We start from the raw sequence: 24,249 nt of genomic DNA on the forward strand, positions 1-24,249 counted from the left end.
TAAATTAAAGGGGTGTTTGTTGCAACGGTGAAAATTAAAGGGGAATGTGTTTGTTGTGGAAAATTATTCTGCTCTGTGTGACAATAAATACATTAATGATGATATATTATATGTAATTTAAAACCAAAACTAAGGCCTCCGTATGAGTTTAAGACGTGGACATGGTCATGTTTGTTGAATAAAAATTTTCTTTTTTTGAATGCCGATTTTTATTATTATTTTTTCCCGATCCCCGATACTCTGAAAAGCACGTGATCGACGCCGATTCCGATCACGTGATCGGATCGGGACATCCCTAATCACTACTATATCCACTAAAAGAGAGTTGTCTATCAAGCGTGAACTGATTATCTCCCTAAATCATAGCTGTCAACATTGGGATTTGAAAAAACTGGATATTTCGCCCACCCCCTTCCCCCTCCCAATGTAGTCTCCTCTCCTTCGTATGTATATTATTGTCTGCACTGCGCAGCCATGGAATCGCGAGGCCATAGATTTAGAATAGATAGAAAGGGCACATTGGGGTTGTATCATAATTAATTTGTTGAATACAATAGTATTTTTATAACATTGACACAAATTAAAGAATATTTACACTAAGTTCTCTTTTACCTCTTATTTAATTCATTCATTAATTTAATTGTAGGCACTGTTTATATTGTACATAGCCCTGTGTGTTGTATATTGTGTCCTATGTTACTTTTGTGTTTATTGTCTCTTTATACACCGTGGGAAGGGGGGCACATAATTTTATTTTATACTGGCACATGGGTCTAATACAGCAATGGATTATGGGTAAATGCACCGTTAACGCAGTGCCAATGTAAGACTGACTTTACAGTAAACGAATGACAATAATAAAGTAGGGTATTATTTGGACTAAATAATGGTGTTGTCTAGGGGTGCACCGATATATCGGTCGGGTATCGGTATCGGCCGATAAGTGCCTTGTTGACTGCTATCGGCCTATCGGCCGATAAGCTCAAATGTGCCGATAGCAGTCGCCGATAAATACCCATCAATTTGTGTAGCGTCAAAAGGCAAAAAAAAAAAAGTTCACTCGCGACCTACCTGCACAACGCCCGCCGTCCCCCACACACACAAGCTACTGCATCAAAGTAACTACTTATGATTAACAAGGCATTCGTTTTGTGGCATTAGCGTTATATAGTTAGTGTTACACGGACAATAACATCAGCATATTATTATTACCCATAGCAGCAAGGCATTACTCCGAGTCCGTTCATTAGCTACCGGGAGATGCAAGACTAACGTTACTGGTGAAAATGTGATTTGCGTTGGAATACTCCTTTGTCAACTTGCTGTACTTTGCTTGCAGGTCTGCAGCCATTATTGCTGCATTATGAATAGCCCCAACTTTAGCCAAGGTAACGTTATGGCTAAACCTTTAACAATAGTTAACGCTAGCTTTCGGTTAGCTGTTCAATGCTATTAATAACACAACTCCCCGTCAACACCCTCTCTCGGGAAGATGGCATTTAAGAAAGTATCTGCTGTTAAAATGAAGTGTTACACGTTCAATAACAAGCATATTATTTACCCGAAGATAGCAGTAAACAAGGCATTACTCCGTTAGTCCGTTCATAGCTCGGTTCCATTCCGTTGCTCATTCCGTACCCAACTACACATTCTGCAATCTGTTAATAAAGTTTTCAACCAGACAAATGTATAGAAAGGCTTTGTTTTATTATAACATTTGTTGCAGTAAAATCATTATGTCTCATTTGGTCATGCGTGGAGCGCCGGTCGGCGGGCCGGGCAGCTAACGTAACTACGTTAAGTGCGTTCTGCTCTCGCAAACAGAACAATGGCGGCATGCCCGGAAGTAGAAAAATGAATCAACGCTTGCCGATTGGTGGTAAGGACAGCAGGAGGTGGGTGCTAGCGGTGTGGCGTAATTGGCCGAATCGACTGTCAATCAAAATGGTTCCATTGCATTGGTTGAAAGCTCTGGTTGAGAGAATAGTATCCCGCTGCAGGCCGCAAGAATGGTTCCATTGCATTGGTTGAAAGCTCTGGTTGAGAAAATAGTATCCCTCTGCAGGCCGCAAGACGATACTGGGAGAGAGATAGTGATACCATAAACATATTTCTTGATGTTTCCTTTTTTTAAGTAAGTAAAGAGGCCTACAAATACAAACATACAAATATACAGTAGTTTCATTAAAAAAAAAAAAAAAATGTAATTTTTTTTTTAAAAAAAATATATATTTTTTTACAAATACTTATATACAAATATACAAATATCGGTATCGGTATCGGCCGATAGTGTTAGTTGAACAATCGGTATCGGTGGCCAATTTTCATATCGGTGCATCCCTAGTGTTGTCTCACCCTACTCGCATGTTGAGGGAGAGCACCATACATTATACACTGAGAAACCACGGCTGAGAGTGAGCTCTCCGGGAACAACCCCACATTGCCGTATCACTTTTCTGCCTTTTGTACCTAGGTAGTTGTAGAATCATTTTGCCCTAAACCACGCCTTTATCTGGTCGCTGTTCTTCTTCAGGTCACAACCATCTTCCGGTCTGACTTCCTGTGCTAACGCTCTAATCTACACTGCTGCCACCTGTCGTCACAGAGGGGAATTGCAGCCATTTTGTAAATTTTTTAAAAATACAGGAAAATATTTTAACGGGATGACAGCGGGAAGGAAGGTTGAAATACAGTACAATCCCGGGAAAAACGGGATGGTTGACAAGTGTGCCCTAAATAACCAAGCAGGCGTGACACTCGTCTAGTCAAGTAAAAGAAGAAAACCACAGACCTCTGTGTTCTTGATTGAACTTACAGGTTTTCTCAGGGTTTTAACATTGTTGGAAACATTTGGCATGTGTAAGTACACACAACTCAACAAAATATATAACAGTAGTTCTAGTCGTTTTTAGGCATTTTAATGCGGAAATGTTACACATTATATATTTAGTCCTATTTCTTACTTACCAATGATAATGTTAATTGGTAGAGTCTTTCCTCAACACAATCCATACTGTTCCTGATACTATCTCTGGATAATTAGCCACAAACCAATGCAAAGTCAATGAGGTCAAGCTCCTGTCTGTACAAGCTGATTGAGGCTTGTGTACACTGTCGAGTAGATTTCAGTGAGCCTCAGTCAATTTGTACATACAAGAACTGGACCCCATTGACTTGGCGTTGGTTTGTGGCTAACTATCCGGAGATGGGATGAGGAACAGCATGAATTGCACTGAGAAAGGACTCTCTACCAATCAACATCATCATTATAGCCCTCTTACATATTAAATTTGTAAGAGGGCTAAGGGTTCAAGAATTAGAACTACCCCTTTAAACGTATTGGCTGATGGTGATCCATTAGCCTGCTAGACTTTTACTGAACAGCATAGAATATATTAGTTTGAGGTGAATGGACAAAAGTGACTGCGATATAATAAAATTTTCATTATTTGATCGATCTAATGTGTAGAAAAGTGGCTTTGCCTTCATTTGACATGTGGCTCTTGAAATCAGAATTGAGTATTCAGAAATTCTCTGATACAGATACCCAGCCATGTATCTGCATGACATCCAATACCGGTATCATAACCAGTGCATCTATTGGTGCAAGTCTACATTAGCTAAATCACTGCATCCAGAGGGCACAACCAATTGTTACATACTTCATAATTATCTATCTAGGTCGTCCTCGGACGGGCCCTCCATCGGTGCTTCCAGTCATCCCGATCCTCCATGCATCTGGCTAGCTCGCCGGTGCTTTCTGTTCCCACATCTCTCCTGAGTACGTCCACATAGGTTAACGTGGGACGTCCTCGTGATCGATGCCCGTGTGTTGGTTCCCACAGTACAAGTTTGCTGGTTGGCATCTCATGGTGTCTCTGGCAGTGACCTGCCAGCCTCATTCTCCTGACTGCCACTTTATCGCTCACCTTTAGCACCCCCCCATACAAGTTTGCATTAGTGACATGCTCATCCCTGTTGATGTTGAGCACCACACGCATCATTCTGGTGTAGCACCCATCCAGGGACTTCTGCAGGGTGGGCTTCAAGGTCCAGCATTCACTGCCATACAAAAGGACAGACTCAACTGTTGCATGAAAGAAGTTGAGCTTGATTTGACGGGGGAGGTTGGATTTCCACACACTGGTCATGCCGTTCAGAGCCCTCCACGCAAGTGCCTTCCTCACTTTAAGGTCTTGCTCGGACGAGTTGACCCACGAGCCCAGGTACTTGAAATCACTGACTTCCTTTAGAGCAGAGCCTCCTGTTGTTTTTAGAGGTGGATGATCCGGGAGGATGTTATACATTATGACCTCGGTTTTCTTGGCATTTAGCCAAGAAAAGATAATTGGAACGATCATAGTGACATTAAAATAATCTCTGGGGCATCTTGTTAAGCAACAATTTTGAGGCCAGGCTGCTGACAGGTGAGCATCATAGATTCATACTCAGTTCATGTCCTCAATTTAAAACATTTAGTTTATATAGAAAGAATGCACCATTTTATACCCTAAGTTAATGCCTACATATTGATGCCAGAAATCGGTACGATATGTATTGCTTGCTATTGCTACCAAGGCCTTCTTCAACAGCAACACACACAGGTGAAAGAAGTGACATCTCCAGTAAATGACTGACAACTGTCGCGTAAGGTTTCCCGTTTTTGAGCTGAGTGTCTGTGACAATTGTGGGGGCATCGAACCTTTGATTTCTCTCACGTTGAAAGCTGCCCATCGTTGTGTGACGGGGGGGGGGGGCAATGAATGGCACAACAGGCATCAATGAAAGTACTTGGGGCCTACATTTACGGTCAACTACTATTCAATCAGACACATAGCTAACGCGTCCGTTTTACATTATGTCGTAATGATAGCTAATGTCCTTGATAACAATGATCAAGATGGCCACATCAATTGCGAAATCGTGTCTCACTCCTCCAGTCCAGGCAGCTCCAGTGCAGCACTGCAGCCCCGGGCAGGAGGAAGGTTGGAGCTGCCTGGATGGATAATAAAGCTAATGACTAGCCAGCTATCAAGCATGTGCGATGCTGCTGCAGTGCATTCCCCTTATGTAATACTGCCCAGATCAATCGAGTAAAAGCCATCATCTTGTCAAGAGTGGCATTGAGAAGAAGTGATTGTGGATTTTTGCTTCAATACCATCCAGAAATCTCTGCTCCCCCGGCCTCTCCTCCCCTCGACAAATCCCCTTCTATACCTCCAGTGGTCTAGACTCAGCGTGCCACACTCGCCTGTTAGCTCGCAAGCTAACCAGCTAACAGCTATAGCTAGTGTTGGCTGGAGAGTGGTTGACTACATTTAGCAGTCTGCAATGTTTCAGTCCCAGTTCAACGCTTTTACTAGCAAACAGCCATCGAAACAACTCGTGGCGGTGTATCTGAAATGCATTCTCCTGTAGGTTGGGATTTGGGAAAGAGTTTCCCCTCCTGCTCTGACAGACAAGACAGCCAATCTCTGATGGGAGCATCGCTACTAGCATGGAGGTGGCTAATGGGCGAGCCCTCCTCTCCTTATAGCCAGGCTTCATCTCTGCTCTCGTAATGTTACAAGACTCTGATGGCCTTCTTACCTCGCTGTCCACCACATCGTGGTATGCGGGTGGGGGGTCGAATCCCCCGGTCCCCGTCCGCCCGCCGCTGTTGTTGTCCCCGCCGTCCCCGCTGGACCCCCCCGAGCCCGGGGCAGGGCCGCCGCTCTCCATCGGCTCGTATCCTCCGTACCCGAGTCCGGGGCTCTCGTTCGTCAGCAGCGCGACCGCCTCGTTGATGTCGTTCTTCGCCAGGCGGAGAGCTTTCCGTATCGCCACGGGGTCCGGGAAGCCCATGCAGAGGAGCGTCGTCATGTGCTGCTCCTCTTCGGTCTCCATGTTCTCGGGGGGTCTCTCTGGTTCTCTCTAGACTAGTAGTAACGGGGTCGTCTACAGCACAGCCCTGTAGTAGCCGTGCAGCACGCCGCCATGTTTACAGTCCGCTGCTACTAACCTGCTGCTGTCACGATGGATTCTTCTTCCCACAACAGCACTGGGGACGTTTCCGCGGATGATGCGTGGAGTGCGTCACCCTGACCCACCCAGAATGGAGTTATTGCATTCGTCAAACATTCAACGAAAAAAAAAAAGGCTAAATACCGCGTGGATAAAGTTTTTATGCACTGATGATATGACCAACTAAACGTGCACTGCGAACAGCGACGCTGCACCGCCGGGTGGCTCGGCCTGCCCGCATGTTTAATTAATAACGAATGACACAAATCATTCTTGTCGACGACAAATTACAGAATATGATGAGAGAATCGTGGCGGGTATCGAACTCTTTCATACGCAGCAGTGTGTTTACAAGAAGCACCTGTCAAAAGAAAAGGGTGTGGCATGGCGGGCGGGCGGGCAGAGAGGGGACGAGGCGAGGGGGGAACATGAACATCACGTGAAACTGTGAATCATCATGTGACTGGTGGCCACACACAGCAAGCCGAAGGAAAATGGCTGCAACTGGGGATGAGGCCGCTGCAATGGACAGCATCTCCAGGGTGCCTCTGGCCCATCCGACGGCACTGGACCTCCCAGGGAGCACCGGCAGCAGCACCCACGGAGGAGAAGTCTCGGAGGATGCAGCGGAGAGCCAGGCGGTGGTGGTGGTGCCCAAGAAGTCCAACAGTGAGGAGCAATGCTTCTTCCTGACAGCTTCAGCTAGCTGGCTAATAATGCTAACACACCACAACAACAGTGCAAACAAATTGAGAAGTAACCCTCGGCACTGGGCAACAGATCAATTGGTTTGCTCTATTTATTAAATGGATAGAAGTCGATGCAGTGCTTTTGTATTTTTTAAATCTATGATTGATATTATTCTTCATGTGCTCTTGTGTTTGGAGTTCATTGTTATGTTATGTCTCCATGAAGTTGCATTATGGACAAGTGTAAGGCCCACAGTGTATTCTCTTTAAATATTTACCACTACATAGGAACCGATGTAACTATCACTCATGCAATAAAGCTAGGGTAATAATTAGCACCATTGAATTATATAATAACACACTTAAGTGGACATTTGGTGGTGTACATAACTTTCGAATAATGTTTGTCTGTTTTAGGTGACGGTGGGATAGAGACGGCAGAAGAGGCAGTGGAGCCTGCAGAACCTGACATCAACCACCTCTGCACCGACATGTTTGATAAGATGGCTGTCTTCTTGCAAGGAGAGCTCACAGGTATCTTATACTGTTAGGCTCAGTTGTACCCTCTCCTTGTGTGACACCTGGATTATAACCCAGGTCTTCTGAATGGGAAATTAAACATGGATCGGACAAAGAGCCCCCCCCCCCCAAGGGAGATGGTATGCTTCAGACAGGGCTACTAAGCGACACCTGCGGCTGCATAAAGTGAAGATCTAGCTAGAACAACAATGTTGTAGGGCTGCTCGACTGGCAATAATCATGATTAAATTGAAATCACGATTATTAAATTTGTTATTTTTTTTGTATCTTTCTCCGATTTTTCTCTGTTTTCTCCCCGTCCCAATTTAGTCATTGTGCCAATTCCCCCCTTCCCCTACCTGGTTGTTGTGCGCATGTTCTCCTACTGGTCGGTACAAGGGAACCCTGAAGTATCCGCACGCTTCCTCCGACACGTGCGGCGACAGCCAGTGACTCAATTCTCACCTGGCAGCGAGGGCTCTCATTGGTGAAGTGTAACGCGTGGGAGGTCACGCTGCCTTCCTCAAGTCTTGCCTCGGCTGAGCAAGCGCCCAGACCTGACCTGTAGGCGTCGCTGTCCACAATGCCAGTTTCCCACCCACGGCTTCCCTCCCCCTAACCCAGCCAAACGAGTTAGTATAGCGATCAGGCCAAGGCAATGCTGACTCCGACACGATTATTAAACTTGATTACTTATTGATTTGATAACATCATTATGATCACGTTCTACTTTTCTTCTCGACCAAAGGCTGCTTTCTATCTTCTTCTACAAGTTACCAAAGACGTTTAAAAATAACTGGAGAAACGCGCCAGGCTCCCTCCACCCTCTCAACCTGAGCTAAAACTACACTTTGGGCTTGGAGGGCAAAGCGCACCGCTGTGAAGGAACACGAGGCAAAATGAGAGCAACATGGCATAATAATTGTTTTATCTTGTTTTCATGATCGTGGAAACATTCCCTCTATCTTTCTCACACTGACCATCACCCCTAGGGCTACTGCCTCTTAGCCGAATAGGAGAGAGCACCTCTAGGATCGTTAAGCTTTCAAAGGAACATGCCAACATTATGGGAAATGTGCTTACCACCTTCTCCAGAATCAGACAAGAAGATGGATACCAATTTGCTCTCTGTACGTTTAGTATAAAGCTATCCAGCTGCAAACTAGCTTAGCTTAGTTACCACAGATGAATGGAAGTGGATACAGACCACTAGCCTAGCTTAAAACTCAGAGAGAGGTGTTTTTGGCCAACAGCTAGGCTAGCTGGTCCGTATCTGCTTCCATTAATTTGTGGCAAGTTAGGCTAGCTTGCAGACGGATAGCTTTCTACTGAACGCACAGAGAGGAAATTGGTATCCATCTTCTTGTTGGACTCTGGAGAAGATGGTGAGTTTCTCATAATGTTGCTGTTCCTTTTTAAGGCCAAGAAGAAATACTCCTGCAGCCAAGTGTCTCTGGTATTTTCTTGGTGAGGGGGGAGGGTTACATTTCTGTGTGGTGACAACATTGGCCACAAGAGCAGTGATCAGAGCTTGCTATTACCTTCTTGTCGTCATGGTAAATGTAATCCATGTCCTGGTGTTTAGGTTTGGTAGAGAGCCAGAAGAGAAGACAATAGAGGGTACTGTTGGTCCCCCCATGGGATCCCCACTCTTCTCCTCTTGTAGTTAATTTCATCTGCACATTCTTCCATTTTCACACGCATTCCCAGGTGTCCGGAACTGATGTTCTGATCTCTTGCACTGAATTCTGTGGCATGTTGCAGTCTTTGTAAATGTGCAAATCTCTCTTCTATCGGAGAGCAATGCTGTCTTCACATGTGGTAAATATGGAAATGCACAGCACAAGTGGGCTAGTCATGGTGCTTGTGGTGCAGTGTCTACCTACACACGGTTGCATTTTTGTAGAGGTGTACCCTAGCTCTACCTTGTTAGATTCTGATCAATCAGCCAGTATCACTTCTTCGTCTGTTTGGCTTGTGTTATCATCTCTCCATCCACTGACCCTGCGTTGTGTTTATTTCTTGGACGTCTTCTCATACTGGCTGATACAATCTTTGTCATCCCCCTTTAATGCAATCCGCAAGCATAAGAATGCACCACCTCCATAAGAATTCGACCCTTGACAGCGTAATACCTTTCTTGAAAGAGCGTTGTTTATTACATAAACAGAAGCCTCAGCTCAGATGTTATCAGATTGTATTGTCCTTGCTATCGTCTCTTCTGCTGTTCAGTCCAATAGTGGCTCAGGCCTTGTCGTTAACCAGAACGTGTGTAGCTTATTGCCAGCGGAAGAGTGCAAGAATGCTTCCGCATTCGTCACCGCACGCCAGTACGGTAATGCGCCTTTCCTTTCGCCCCGCTCAGACAAATGCATGTAGTACATTGCAACACAACGCAGCATTTCCGCGTACATTGCAACGAATCACTTGGAGTTTGAAAGTGATATCAGAAGAAACTACTCAACCTCGGCTGTCTTTAACTATGAGTGAACACAACGCATTGTAACGTTAACGCAGCTGTCAACTGTACTTTACTATGGAATACATGTATATTGTAAATTGAACCCTTGCACTGAAGAACCATTATGAATCTGTGTTAGAAAATGTTTTATATTATCGCGACGCGTCGTCGCAGACTAAACAGTGTTCTGGATTTTCCTACAATGGATTATTGATTGTAAATTGAACCCTTGCACTGAAGAACCATTATGAATCTGTGTTAGAAAATGTTTTGGATCTAAATCACTTGGAGTTTGAAAGTGATATCAGAAGAAACTACTCAACCTCGGCTGTCTTTAACTATGAGTGAACACAACACTCTAACTTACCATGTTTAGATAATAAAGTACTCAACCTCTACTTGTCTACTGTCTGACTGAACACAACACTCTAACTTACCATCTTTAGATAATGAAGTACTCAACCTCTACTGTATTTAACTATGAGTGAACACAGCACTCTAACTTACCATGTTTAGATAATAAAGTATAACCTCTACTGTCTTTAACTATGAAGGAATTGAGAGTGTTGTGTTCACTCATAGTTAAAGACAGCCGAGGTTGAGTAGTTTCTTCTGATATCACTTTCAAACTCCAAGTGATTTAGATCCAAAACATTTTCTAACACAGATTCATAATGGTTCTTCAGTGCAAGGGTTCAATTTACAATCAATAATCCATTGTAGGAAAATCCAGAACACTGTTTAGTCTGTGATGACGCGTCGCGATAATATAAAACATTTTCTAACGCAGATTCATAATGGTTCTTCAGTGCAAGGGTTCAATTTACAATATACATGTATTCCATAGTAAAGTACAGTTGACAGCTGCGTTAACGTTACAATGCGTTGTGTTCACTCATAGTTAAAGACAGCCGAGGTTGAGTAGTTTCTTCTGATATCACTTTCAAACTCCAAGTGATTCGTTGCAATGTACGCGGAAATGCTGCGTTGTGTTGCAATGTACTACATGCATTTGTCTGAGCGGGGCGAAAGGAAAGGCGCATTACCGTACTGGCGTGCAGTGACGAATGCGGAAGCATTCTTGCACTCTTCCGCTGGCAATAAGCTACACGCAGCCAGAACCCTTCTCCCGTTAGCCAAAGCTAATGATGATGTGGCATCCCCCCCCCCCCCCCACCGGCGAGGGTGAGAGGGATGAGAGTCTCTGATGGTCTCTTCTCTTCTGTGTGGTTCGTATCTCAGTCTGCCCTTACCCGGAAGAAAACGTACTTTTCTATATTCTCGCCATAGCAACGACAGGCCCGGCCTCTCTTCGGTCGCTATGTAACGCGCTGTCATGGTAACAACCTTTAACACACATAAAACGGCGTTTCTAATGATGTCAAACCTCCCCATCGCTCCGACCCACCCCTCTTGCTGCTTATCAGTTTGTTTTTATGTGCCGATGGCGACCTCGGCATGCCCTGAGTTTAGGGCTGGGCGATATGGCCTAAATATGATAGCACGATATTTTCTGACCTTTCGGCGATACACGATACGCATCACAATGTTTTTCTTTTTTTCCCCAAACAATTCATTATGAGGCTTACCAAGACAGTATTTGAGTTTGCAAGCTAACATTAAAGACAAAAGAAAATACCCATGCATTTAGCATTTTTATATTATATATTAGATTTAGATTATTGGATTATTAGATTATTTATTGCATACTGTATATTTAGCAATGAGATATTATATGATTTAGATATGAAATATGATGAATTGAAAATGGGGGACCCTGATGTAAACAAGACGAAAGTCTTTCTCTGGTCTGCATCCTCCAGTCCACTGTTGTTGTATTGAGCTGTACTGTATTGTACCCATTCTGCAATCTGTTAATAACGTTTTCATTCATTCAGACGGCAAACAGAATCATTTTGATTGACAGTCGAGTGCCAATTACGTCACACCGCTTGCACCCGCCCTGCTGTTCTTAGCACCAATCGGCAAGCGCGTATTAATTTTTTACTTCCGCTATATCCGCCATTGATTTTGACGAGAGCTCAATGACAACAACGACGGTAGCGGTAGCTCCCCGCGGCCGACGTTTAGCTTTTAGCTCCGCAGGATGACTAAACGAGGCATAATGATTTTACTGCAACGAATGTTATAATAAAAGCCTTTCCATACATCTGTCTGATTGAAAACTTTATTAACAGACCGCAGAATGGGCACAACTGAGTCAGCACGGGCTGAGATATGAACGACTAATGCTTGCTATCTATCTAGGTTGACCTCGGACGTTGCTATGTAAATACGCTGATGTTATTGAACGTGTAACTATATAACATTAATGCCACAAAACTAATGCCTTTGTTATCATAAGTAGTAACTTTGATGCAGTAGTGTGTGTGTGGGGCGGCGCTCAAAAGTTTGAACGTGTGGACCAGATTGACGTGACACAATCCTCTTGGGCAAAACATCACGATATCCACGATACGTTTAAAAAGTGCATCGTTAATGAACTGTACCCGATATTTATATAATATCGTCATATCGCCCAGCCCTACTGTACCTGAGCTCTATCGCAGTCTGCTGCTGCAACACCCTCTGCCTGCCAGCGCTATTAAGATCTATAGATCTGTCTCAGTAGACGCTCTTAAAGCTCATCTCTATATATCAGTTATAAACCAAACTCATAGCCAAGCTCAGGGACCTGGGCTTGAACTATGACCTCTGCCAGTGGGTCTTGGACTTCCTGACGGGCAGACCCCAGGTGGTGAGAGCAGGCAACTGCACCTCCTCATCCATCACCCTCAACATAGGGGCCCCCCAGGGCTGTGTTCTGAGTCCCCTCCTCTACTCCCTGTACACACACGACTGTGTGGCTCAGCGGAGTAGCAACACAATCATCAAATTTGCCGACGACACAGTGGTGGTGGGCCTGATCTCTGCCAACGACGAGAGGGCCTACCTGGAAGAGGTCAAGGTCCTGGCGGGATGGTGCCAGGAAAACAGCCTCTCCCTGAACGTCAGCAAAACAAAGGAGATGATTGTGGACTTCAGGAGTCCACAAGTCAGTCAGAAGATCCTTAAGAACTTCTACTCATGTACAATAGAGAGCATCCTGACTGGCAACATCACCTCCTGGTTTGGGAATAGCACTGCACAAGACCGAAGCAGACTACAAAGAGTGACACGTTCAGCCGAACGCACAATCGGAGGGGTGCTCCCCACCCTCCAGAACATTTACAACAAGCGGTGCAGGGGGAAGGCTAAGAGAATTATTAAGGACTCGAGCCACCCGAACAACTGCCTCTTTGAACTGCTGCGGTCAGGCAAGCGATACCGGAGTCTCAAGGCGAGCACAGAAGACTCAGAAGAAGCTTCTATCCCCAGGCCATCAGGCTGCTTAACGAACAATGAACACTACGCAACAACAACCATCAAACGCACATAGCACACGCATCCACACGCACACACTCACTTTAAACAAACACACTGTAGCACCCACTCCCCACACTTTATAGCACACACTCACTTTAAACAAACACACTGTAGCACCCACTCCCCACACTTTATATTTATTGATGAAGGATTGCACTACAACTCGTACACCTTACTGTAAATTGTACCTAAATTGTACCTCATCCCATTTCTGCATTTCTGCTTTGCACTATATAATATTGTACATTAGTACACTGCATAGTATTGTATATTATATGGTAACTCAGTTACGTCTATTCTGCATCGAACATTGTACATATGTCTATACTGAACACTGTGACCTCATTTTCTACTTCTAATTTATATGCTATACTATGTTATTTGATACTATCTTGTCTAGCACAGTCTCTGGAGCGTAACAGTAAGAAGCATTTTGTATGAAAGTATTCTGTACTTCTGTATGACAACTATTAAAGAAACTTGAAACTTGAAACTACATTGAAAAACACAGATTTCTTTCAACCTGCAGCCTCCGCCGGAACTGCAGACACCTCCAGTTCCATTTTGACCTCCTTAGTTTGAATTGTAACTTTAGTCAACTAGTTTTAGTTGGTTAGTCTTTTGAAAATGGTAAAATGTAACTGGCACCACAATGATTATTCTCAAATATGTTTTGGTCTTTTAATAGGCACCAGATTTAAAGAGGTCCTTCCACATGAATGCATATATTTGCAATCAATTAGTCCTATACAAATCCTATGACTATTAGTTGACTAATGACGCTTCTTCACTACCGTACCAGAATCCGTGTTCCCGCTTTTTTTGCTTTCTGCACTGCTGACTGACCCGTGCCTGGGTGCACTTACCTGTGCCAATTTTAGTTACTGGTGCTCTGTGGTGTCGGTACCAAAGTTGCTATCCATTCTGCTATGTCAGTGGTTCTCAAACTACGGGTTGCGACCCAAATTGGGGTCGCGGGTAGGTAACAGGCAAAAAAAGATTTGTTCTGGCAACATATGCCTAAATATGCCTCGTTTTATAAATGTGTATTGATAACATAGTGCTGTAATACAATTTTCTAATAAATATGCATGATCAAGTTCAACAACATTTTTTGTTGTTATTTTTGTTTTGATATTCCTTAATTCCACGTTGAAATTACGCAATACATTAACACATTCTCTGCCACCACTTTGATCATCCTAAACCATTCTCTGCCAGTACTGTAAGTCTATGGAGATGTTCACCTTCTTTGCAGGGCTATAACTTTTTAAATTGTATTGCTAAATTGACATTACTATGGCCCATTCAACATCGATTATATATCGTTCAGGATGTAGGAACGTTTTACTTTTTCATTCACACATTCGTACGAAAATACCGTCTAGAGTATAAATATGTTATCGTTTTCTGCAGTATTTCCTAGAACGTGAGATATAGACATAAATGCATATATTAGATTATCAAATGCCGTTTGATACCGATCAACGTTATATAAAAAATTATCCTTTATAATTCCGTGACCGACGTTAAATGATTTATGTAGTATGGGTGATATATAGATCAGAGCAGTTTGTATCGAAAATGATAAAGAAAAACGCTGAAACTCACGTCAGTCTCCTCGTACCGTTGGGCGATGAGAGTGGAGCTAACAGATCCCAGTTATGTGATGTGGATCGATGCGATCCAGTTCCGGTTTGTATAATACTAATATACGCCCAAATCATGTGGATTATTGAGTTATGGCAACGGATCCATATCCACGGTGTGTATATTGAGTCCCGCGACGATAAACGAGTGGCCGGACGGAATAGGCAGATGCACCGGGATCACAAGAGATCCACTTCCGGTTGCAACTCGCCGATCAGCCACCAGGTGGCAGTATTGAAGCGTTGCAGAGTTGTGATGGCTCCTGCAGCATATGACAAGGCTCTGTGAGTGAAATATGAATACCATGACGAAAATATGAAATATGAACTTGAAACCTGTCGTACGACGTGATTGGCAGGAAAAGTGTTAAAGGGGACATGCATTGCTATTCCTAGCACTATTTGGGCAACTTTACACAATTCCTGTGAGTCTATTGAACACATCAGAAAGTAAAAAAAAAAAAATCATTGTTTTATATTTCTAATGAAGTACTCAAAAGCCTAATTTTCCAGCCTCAGGATTTCAGGCTGTTATTGGATGGCTCCGCCCATAACCTCTGAGCAGGTCCTGCATTATTATTATTATTATAAGCGCTTTGAGTGAGAGTCACCCACAGTCTGCGACTGGCAGACAGAGAGAGAGATAGAGGGAGGGAGGGAGAGGGATACGGAGCTCGGAGCATAAAGTTATCTCTCCACTAGAGCTGCCGCGATTACCGCATTACCGCGGTATCGCTGTTACATCACGCCCACCGCAGAGTTAGGCTGAATACCGCATCACTGCTGTTTTTTATAATAATAATAAAGTACCCTGCTCTCCTTGGGCTTGCGGCTCTGCAGATATACCCTACCCCTCTGTCGAGGTTCCAAGCGACCCTATTGGGTACCAGAAAAGTCATGTGAAACACTGCAGACCACTGATTGGTCAGAAGAGAAACGCGTCACACGTTGGAGCGTCCTGCAGTGTGTTACCACCAATCGGCAAGCGCGTATTAGATTTTTACTTCCTAAATGTCAGCCATTGATCAGAGCTCACAACACGGCTAATACGTTAGCTCCCGCCAGAGTGGATTACCGTCGCTCCTCAGGAGTACTAAACGAGGCATAATGATTTTACTGCAACGAATGTTATAATAAAAGCCCTTCTTTCTATACACTTGTCTGATTGAAAACTTTATTAACAGACCGCAGAATGGGCACAACTCGGCACGCTCTGAGCAAAGAAAGGAACTGGGATATGAATTGAGTAATGCTTGCCTTGCTATGGTCCGGTAAATACGCTGATGTTATTGAACGCGTAACTATATAACGTTAATGCCACAAAAGGAATGCCTTTGTAATCATAAGTAGTAACGCTATAATAATAATAAGAAGAAAGGGTTGGGGGGGTAACCGCCGGGCGCGCCGCTACCACCCCTGCCCGCGACACAGTGAACGGCGCACGACCAGAGGGGAGACTTCGATACCCCTGTCGAGGTTCCAAGCGACCCTATTGGGTACCAGAAAAGTCACGTGAAACACTGCAGACCACTGATTGGTCAGAAGAGAGACGCGTCACTCACACGTTGGAGCGTCCTGCAGTGTGTTACCACCAATCGGCAAGCGCGTATTCGATTTTTACTTCCTAAATGTCAGCCATTGATCAGAGCTCACAACACGGCTAATACGTTATCTCCCGCCAGAGTGGATTACCGTCGCTCCTCAGGAGTACTAAACGAGGCATAATGATTTTACTGCAACGAATGTTATAATAAAAGCCCTTCGTTCTATACACTTGTCTGATTGAAAACTTTATTAACAGACCGCAGAATGGGCACAACTCGGCACGCTCTGAGCAAAGAAAGGAACTGAGATATGAATTGAGTAATGCTTGCCTTGCTATGGTCCGGTAAATACGCTGTTATTGAACGTGTAACTATATAACGTTAATGCCACAAAAGGAATGCCTTTGTAATCATAAGTAGTAACGTTATAATAATAAGAAGAAGAAAGGGTCGGGGGGGTAACCGCCGGGCGCGCCGCTACCACCCCTGCCCGCGACACAGTGAACGGCGCACGACCAGAGGGGAGACTTCGAATCCGTGTTTCACTTTCAATAACGAATGCGTGCTTGCCGAATCCCAAACAATATTCATGCTGCAAAGTCATCCTCTAAAGATAGACATTTAGACTAGAGGCAGGCTATATGCTATAAAGAGTAGACTACAAAAAATAAAAAAATGCATTCAAACTTTTTTTTGTGTGTGAGCGGTAATAACCGCAGCGGTAGGAAATATTTAGCAAATTTGTGCGGTAAGGAAAACATCAATACCGTGGCAGCTCTACTCTCCACTGCTTCCCCCGCGCGGTCCAGGTTGTGTGTGTAAATGCTTGTGTGTTTGTGTTTCACATACTCCTGCACCGCGGTCCCTCTCTCTCTCTACCAGGGAGAAGCCCCGCGTGTCAAATGCATGTGTGTTTGTGTTTCACACACTCCTGCACCGCGGTCCCTCTCTCTCTCTACCAGGGAGAAGCCCTGTGTCAAATGCGTGTGTGTTTGTGTTTCACACACTCCTGCACCGCGGTCTCTCTCTCTCTCTCTCTCTCTCTCTCGCTCTCTACCAGGGAGAAGCCCTGCGTGTCAAATGCGTGTGTTTGTGTTTCACACACTCCTGCACCGCGGTTCCTCTCTCTCTCGCTCTCCCTCTCTCTCGCTCGCTCGTTCTCTCTGCCTCGCTCTGTTTGAGGAAGTGAAGATATTTCCACTCGCTCTGCTGTCGCTGTCAACCATAGAGGGAGCGTTAGTTATGCAAATCAGTAGTACCCTATTCACGTCAGCAATACCGTCAAATCAGAACAGCTTAGTTGACTGAGGGAGGATCTTGTGAACTCGAGACTAGACTGATGAGTCAATATGATAATTAACGACAGACCACATTGATATAATCCCCAATTGCTAGGAAAACATGCTAAACACAGGAAAAGGCCATTTATAATGCATGTCCCCTTTAACATTTACATTTACATTTAGTCATTTAGCTGACGCTTTTATCCAAAGCGACTTACAAGTTCTGTACGACAAGCCATCAGGAAGGGCATAACTATCAGCTGAGCAACAATGTTCATCAAAGTGTTGAGTGCTACAGTGTAGGTTAGTTTATTAGGACAAGTGCATGACAGTACCGTTAGTTAGGGTTAGATTTAACACATTGGTCGCCAAGAACGAGTTACGCCGTTTTTGCCCGCCATACGTTGAACGACTTACGCGGTTTTTTGGATCAATATAAAAAAAATTCGCCATGGCATTCATAATTCATCCAGCCAACCTCCGGACTGCAGTGGGACCCTGTATGAGATTGCAACGCCTCAATACCGCTGCCTGGTGGATGGTCGGGCGAGTTACACTCTCGCCAAAACCGGAAGTGCCGATCGGTGCGTCGAGGAAATCCCTCCGGCAGTGATATCTTGTTACGTGGATCCAGACAAACACTATAGTGCATTTGGATCGCTTTCTAAATGTAATAATCGATATGATTTTGGCGTTTATTGCGCCATACAAACCGGAAATGGATCTAGGAGATCGGCGTCAAATAATTGGGATCTTTTTCCTCCAGTCATCGGCGAACGGTAAGAGGACCGTAACGTTATTTTCAGCCCGATTGTTTATTCATTTCACTGCAAACCATCTGATCAATATATCAACCCATACTAAATAAAGCCATTACTGACGATCAAGGAATTATAAACGACCCCCCCCCCTTTCCTTCACGCATGATGAAGCATAATGTATACCGATCATTTGAATTTTTTAATATAGCGTGCCGTGTATAGGAAAGAAACGCCAATCGATAATCTATCATATAATTCAGGGCCTATAACTACTGTTTGGAATTACAGCAGAAAAGACATACTTATATTCTCGACGCTATTAACACAACAATATATGAATGAAAAAATATAACGTTCCCACATCCTGAACGATCGATAATCGATGTTGAATGGGCCATAGTAATGTCAATATAGCAATAACATTAAAAAAGTTATAGCCCTGCAAAGAAGGTAAACATCTCCATAGGTTTTCAACGGTGGCAGACTGGGTACTTTGATGGGCACAACCCCCGGCGCCCAATGTGTTAAGTGTGGGGTCCCCAAAAAAAATCCTAAATAAAATGGGGTTGTGGTATAAAAAGGTTTGAGAACCCCTGCTGTGCTATGTGATACTGCAGACCGATGATTGGTCAATGAAATCGTCACACAAAACGTTCATTGTTCATTGTTTTGACAACATTTTGTCAAATTGAAATTCAAATCCAAAGAAATTGGATATGATGATGATGATGAATGATTTTATTTCAGTCTTCTTTTACAAAGCATAGTAGTAGAATATTAAAATAAAAAATAAATAAAAAAATGACCGAAAAGGTGTAGGCTGAAGCCGAGGCTTATAATTGCCTACCCTTTTTACATTACATTATTTACACACAAAAAATAATACAAAAAAGAAACATAATTCAGTAAATCATTTTGCAAAAACAAAAGGTTACAAAAGTTTCATAGTTTTATGTACAAAACATATACACACTTTATTTATATATATATATATATATATATATATATTATATATCTCTTTTGTTCTTTTTCTCCTATTGTGCATACTGCTTAGTATACATACATACATGATATTCCTATTTTGGATATAGCTAACTGTTTTGGAACCTGTTCCTTCTTCTTTTCATGTCTATTGTCAGCTTAAACTGAACAGTGGTTTCTCTCCTGTATGAGTTCTCATGTGCGTCTTCAGATTTACACACACACAACACCCCGATAGACATATTGTGTAAAACCAAACAGAATATACCCATTTTGCTTTGCAAAAAAAAAAAATTTAACATCAACACAACCAAATTAAATCAACATAAATAAACCCATTTTGTCTATCTATCAGTCAAACTACATATTTAGGTTCATTCATTTACACACACACACACACCCCCACACACACACACACTTATATAATGTATTATACTTCTATATACTATCTAATTTCTATTTTATTATAATATAACTAAATCATATAACTAAATCATACTATTTAATGAAATTGCTGTATCTTTAATTCAGTAGAAAGCTATCTGGCTGCATGTTAGCCTAGCTTAGCACAATGAATGGAAGCGGACATGGTCAGTTAGCCTTCGGGAGAGGTGTTAGTTGGACAATGCCTAGGCTAACCGGCCATGTCCGCTACGCAGAAAACTGGTATCTATCTTCTTGTCTCTCTCTGGAGAAGACGATAAGCTAATTTCCCAAAATGTTGGCGTGTTCTTTTAACAATTGATATGAATGCTCTGTAGCCTATAGATATTGACTAGGGTACATTTAGAAATAGTTTAATATTTGTAAATGCTGTTGAGAAACCGTTTAGAATGGTGAACCCCTGAAACGTTCCCATTTACAAAGTATTACAGCACACCTGATAATTCGCCACATCGAATTATATTTCTATAGCTGTGATTGGTCTCCTTAAAGATTCAGTACAATGAAAATCGTTATTTTTCAATCTTGTTGCATTTTGTAACCGAAGGTATGTTGACATAAAATTACCCAACATGTTAGAGCTGTTGTTTTTGTTGTTCACAGCCACCTGTGAGGACTACCGTCTGCTTGAGAACATGAACAAGCTGACCAGTCTGAAATACATGGAGATGAAGGACATCAGCCTCAATATCAGCCGCAACCTGCAGGACCTCAACAACAAGTGTTAGTCACATAATTCAGTGGCCGCTGTAGCACCTACTGTCACGGGTCACATTTGTGCAGTGTGGAGTTCTCTCTCCTGATTCGATAAAGTGGGATAACAGGACACCATAACATATTTTTCTGTTTACTGCAGAGCGGAGCGACTGGGAGACCCATGTTACTGACCAACACTATATGAGTGATGGCTGTCAGCATGTAGAGCTATTACTTTAACATGTAGACTACTTATTTTAACAAACAAAAGAATACCACTTACAGCGCCTTTTAAAATTAGACATTGACATGTAAACGTTTTTCTGCATCACTAAAATGGCCCGTTAGCGTTCCTGATTGAAGCCATGGGGCACAGCCAGCCGTGCCCTGCACTTTCAGCCAGGAAGACCAACAATGCCTAGCAGCCATTTGGTGGAAACTGAAGGACCAATGTAAAAACCTTTTCCTCCAGTGACTCATGTCTGGATAACCCTTTCACTACCGGGTTAACCTTCTGTAGTGTGGTAGTGAAAGGGTTAACCTGTATTGTCGCCCTGAAAGGGTTAACCGTTTGGTAGTGTGGCAGTGAAAGGGTTAACCAGGACCTTCAAAATGTCAAAGTATCCCTTTGAAGTGATTGCTATAATGTGTGTGTGTGTGTGTGTGTGCGCGTGTTAGATGCCAGCCTGCAGCCCTACTTGGACCAGATTAATCAGATTGAGGAGCAAGTTTCTGCTCTGGAACAGGCTGCCTACAAGCTGGACACATACTCTAAGAAACTAGGTAAGACCTACAGTACGTTCAGATACCTACAAGCAGAAGCATGCCCACACACACACACACACACACACACACACACACACACACACGCGGGCGCACACATTCCATGCAAGGATACTTCAAGTGAGGATGGCCTCATTTTAACTTGGGATAGCCCCATTTAAGTGGCTATATTTACCCTATAACTGAATATCAATTACACCCTTAACTCTTTTTGTCTTGTACAGAATTAGTGGTGTCTGGTTGGTAACATTTTATTGGTACAATATGGCGACAGGGGCTCGGGAGGTAGAGCAGTCGTCTGGCAATCGGGAGGTTCCCGGTTCGATTCCCGTGTCGATGTGTCCTTGAGAAAGACACTTAATCCCTAATTGCTCCCGATGAGCAGGTTGGCACCTTGCATGGTTGCCTCTGCCGTCGGTGTGAATGTGTGAGGGAATGGGTAAAATGTGAGTAACAAATTGTAAAGTGCTTTGGATAAAAGCGCTATATAAAAAAGCAGCCATTTACCATATAGTATAGTGGGACTCCATAGTTTCATTAATTAGTAGTTGTGTGTTGGTGGTTCTCCTGGCTTGGTGTCCTACTGAGTGAGTGTAGGACGCTGGGGCATGCAGAGTCTCTGTCTGTCTTGTCTGTATGTGTTAGCATCTGTTAGTGGTATGTGTGGTAGGTGAACTAATAATAGGTACAGCCACATTCAGCTCATGTTCCATGTCTTTCTGAGTTCCAACAGCAGATGGCGGTGTAACACCACAGATGATTTCACCATTCTAAACCACATCTCACACGTGGCTTGCTCAGGCGCCAGACTGTGGAAAGATAAACAGCCTGAATTGTGTTGTAGTCAAGGTTTAATGTGGTGCGTGAGTCTTTTGCTTCCTTTGGCGCAACCCTTTGACTGCAGGGTGAGTGAGTTCCTCGTTCTCTTGAGTTGAGGGAGTGATTTTTTTCCCTCTATCTCTACAGAGGCCAAGTTCAAGAAACTGGAGAAGCGATGAAGAGGAGGGCTGACGGTTCTGGTGCCGATATAACCCTCTTTCACCTTGCCCTGCCCTGCCCTCACTTTGCCAGTACAGCCAGGAGCCGGCGGGGAGGATGTGAGCTGCTGGGACTGAATCAGCAAACAGCCAAACTCACCTGGACGCCTACAACACGACGAACGCAGAGGAAGCAGTTCAAGGCAGCCACATGAAATATTGCTTGGGTTAGATTTGAATCAGAAATGCAGCCTTATTGACGGTAGTGGTAGTAGTAGTAGTAGTAGTAGTAGTAGTAGTGTGCTCCACAGGTATATGGAGTGAACACATTGCTTTCTCTGAGGTTTACCGACCCATTACCCACATTATGAGTGATGTAAACCACCCCTGTCTACACCTATCTCTCCTCAGCAGTATACCCACAACTACCACCCCACCACTGGATGCCAAGAGTCTTAACAATACACAATTGGATACAGATAATGTATGTGATTAAGACTATATTCCTGACCCTTTTTAACCGTTTCATAATGTCACCTTACCAACTTCTTGTCGGACCAAAAAAACAACAACAATTGAATGCTTTTCTGCTCCTCGCGTTGCGTCCTGGAACATGATTGCAGGGTTGTTCTAACAGCTGTAGCGTTACATGTATGTACAGTACTGGGATCTGTTTGATCCAGCTAGACATTTCCCCTGTTTTTTGGAATGTGAATAGTACTACTCACTATTGTACTTATTCCCTCGTAGCTTGTATAACGGCTACTGCGTACATAGAAGCTGAAACCCACACCTTTTCCTATGTTATCAGTTTTGAAGGTGCAGTATGTAGTTTTGGGGGATTACGTTTTCAACTCAAGAGTTGTGGAAAGATTCTATGGTATACCGTATATGAAAATACATTAAAATAAACTATGCTCAGGGAAAAACTGGGTCATGGGACACTGAAAGGTTACTGTTTACGATTGCAGGGCCAGACATTTTGTTTACAAATATTTACTAATCAAAGATGCATCTGCTAGGCGTCTGTTTCATTTACAGTGCTTCAAAAAGTATTTATCTTTGAATCTATGATACAATTAGATCTACTCTTACTTCATAATTACAGTATAGTAGCAGGCTCTGCAAATGTAAACAATTATCTCTTTCAAAACTACATAGTGCACCAAGTTTCCTGTACAAGATGGAAGTGTATATATATTTTTTGTTATACGTATTTACGTATATACATAAGAGAATAATGTCATTGACACACAAAATTACAAATAGCAGTATGTTATGTCCATTATGTTTGTTATTAAGCAATCCTTGATATTTTTTAAGAAATAAATCTCAATGTGGTTGACTTGTGAAATGACCTTTTCCTTGATTAAAACAATATAACACATGGACAAGCATCACTATTAGCTGGGCAATATACTGTTATGTATTTATCATCGGTCATCTCGTAATTTTTCTTTTCTCTAAAAGCATGATATATTACTATCATCATTACTGACTGAATGAAGAGCGCATCCATACACTGATCTGCAAGCTTTTTATTGCAAGCGTTTAGTCACGCGACCTTCAATGCATGAACGGGTAATTCAAAGTAAATATGATTTCTTATAAAATAATTCCTAAAATATTTGCGTGTCAAATTGATAGAAAACCCACCTAGAGAGAGAGGTCAGAGAGAGTTTGATAGAGTTTGATACTATGTTGCACCTCCCATTACCATTACATTATGATAAACGTTGATTCGATTGCATTAAGTATTACATTTTCCATACCTAAACATATACATGTTTCAATATATATGTGACAATCATTCTGAATGTCGAGATATAAATATTTTCGCATATGACTCGGCTGTAGGTCACATCCCTGCTGTGCAACCAGCAGATGGTGCTCTGACACCAGGTCATCACAGGTCTGAAAGAGCTAGGGGCCAAACGAGATACACTTTATATATAAGAAATAAAAGGTAGCCTACTGTTTAAGCCCAATCTGTGATCCAAAAGTAAATAATGGATAGCTCCAAAAATAAGAAA

At 43.1% G+C, this 24,249-nt stretch overlaps 2 protein-coding genes across 6 annotated transcripts in view; one reads left to right on the forward strand and one right to left on the reverse strand.

Moving 5' to 3' along the window:
* Positions 1–6,347, reverse strand: part of usp24 (ubiquitin specific peptidase 24) — a 150,228-nt gene extending 143,881 nt beyond the window's left edge. For 3 of the 5 annotated variants that reach the window (XM_084309163.1, XM_084309164.1, XM_084309161.1), the window contains exon 1: positions 5,590–6,346. In XM_084309163.1, coding sequence (XP_084165289.1) covers positions 5,590–5,886 — 297 coding nt within the window. In that variant the 5' untranslated portion in view covers positions 5,887–6,346. Of the gene's footprint in view, positions 1–5,589 lie in introns of all 5 variants that reach the window. The other 2 variants (XM_084309162.1, XM_084309165.1) reach the window with 2 other exon arrangements.
* A 100-nt stretch (positions 6,348–6,447) lies between these two features.
* Positions 6,448–23,570, forward strand: bloc1s2 (biogenesis of lysosomal organelles complex-1, subunit 2). Its single transcript, XM_084309166.1, has 5 exons — positions 6,448–6,672; positions 7,110–7,226; positions 20,364–20,483; positions 21,135–21,239; positions 22,206–23,570. Exons 1-5 carry the CDS (start codon positions 6,498–6,500, stop codon positions 22,235–22,237), a joined length of 549 nt encoding a protein of 182 aa, XP_084165292.1. The 5' UTR covers positions 6,448–6,497; the 3' UTR covers positions 22,238–23,570.
* Positions 23,571–24,249: the final 679 nt, after the last annotated feature.

Source organism: Notolepis coatsorum (genome assembly GCF_963971535.1).
Source record: "Notolepis coatsorum genome assembly, chromosome: 2".
NCBI classification, from domain to species: domain Eukaryota; kingdom Metazoa; phylum Chordata; class Actinopteri; order Aulopiformes; family Paralepididae; genus Notolepis; species Notolepis coatsorum.

Coding starts and splice junctions, on each gene's coding strand:
- bloc1s2 (XM_084309166.1), top strand. CDS start 6,498: ATGGCTGCAACTGGGGATGAGGCCGCTGCAATGGACAGCATCTCCAGG. Junction 20,484..21,134: donor GCAGGACCTCAACAACAAGT/GTTAGTCACATA, acceptor TGCGCGTGTTAG/ATGCCAGCCTGCAGCCCTAC. Junction 21,240..22,205: donor CACATACTCTAAGAAACTAG/GTAAGACCTACA, acceptor CTATCTCTACAG/AGGCCAAGTTCAAGAAACTG.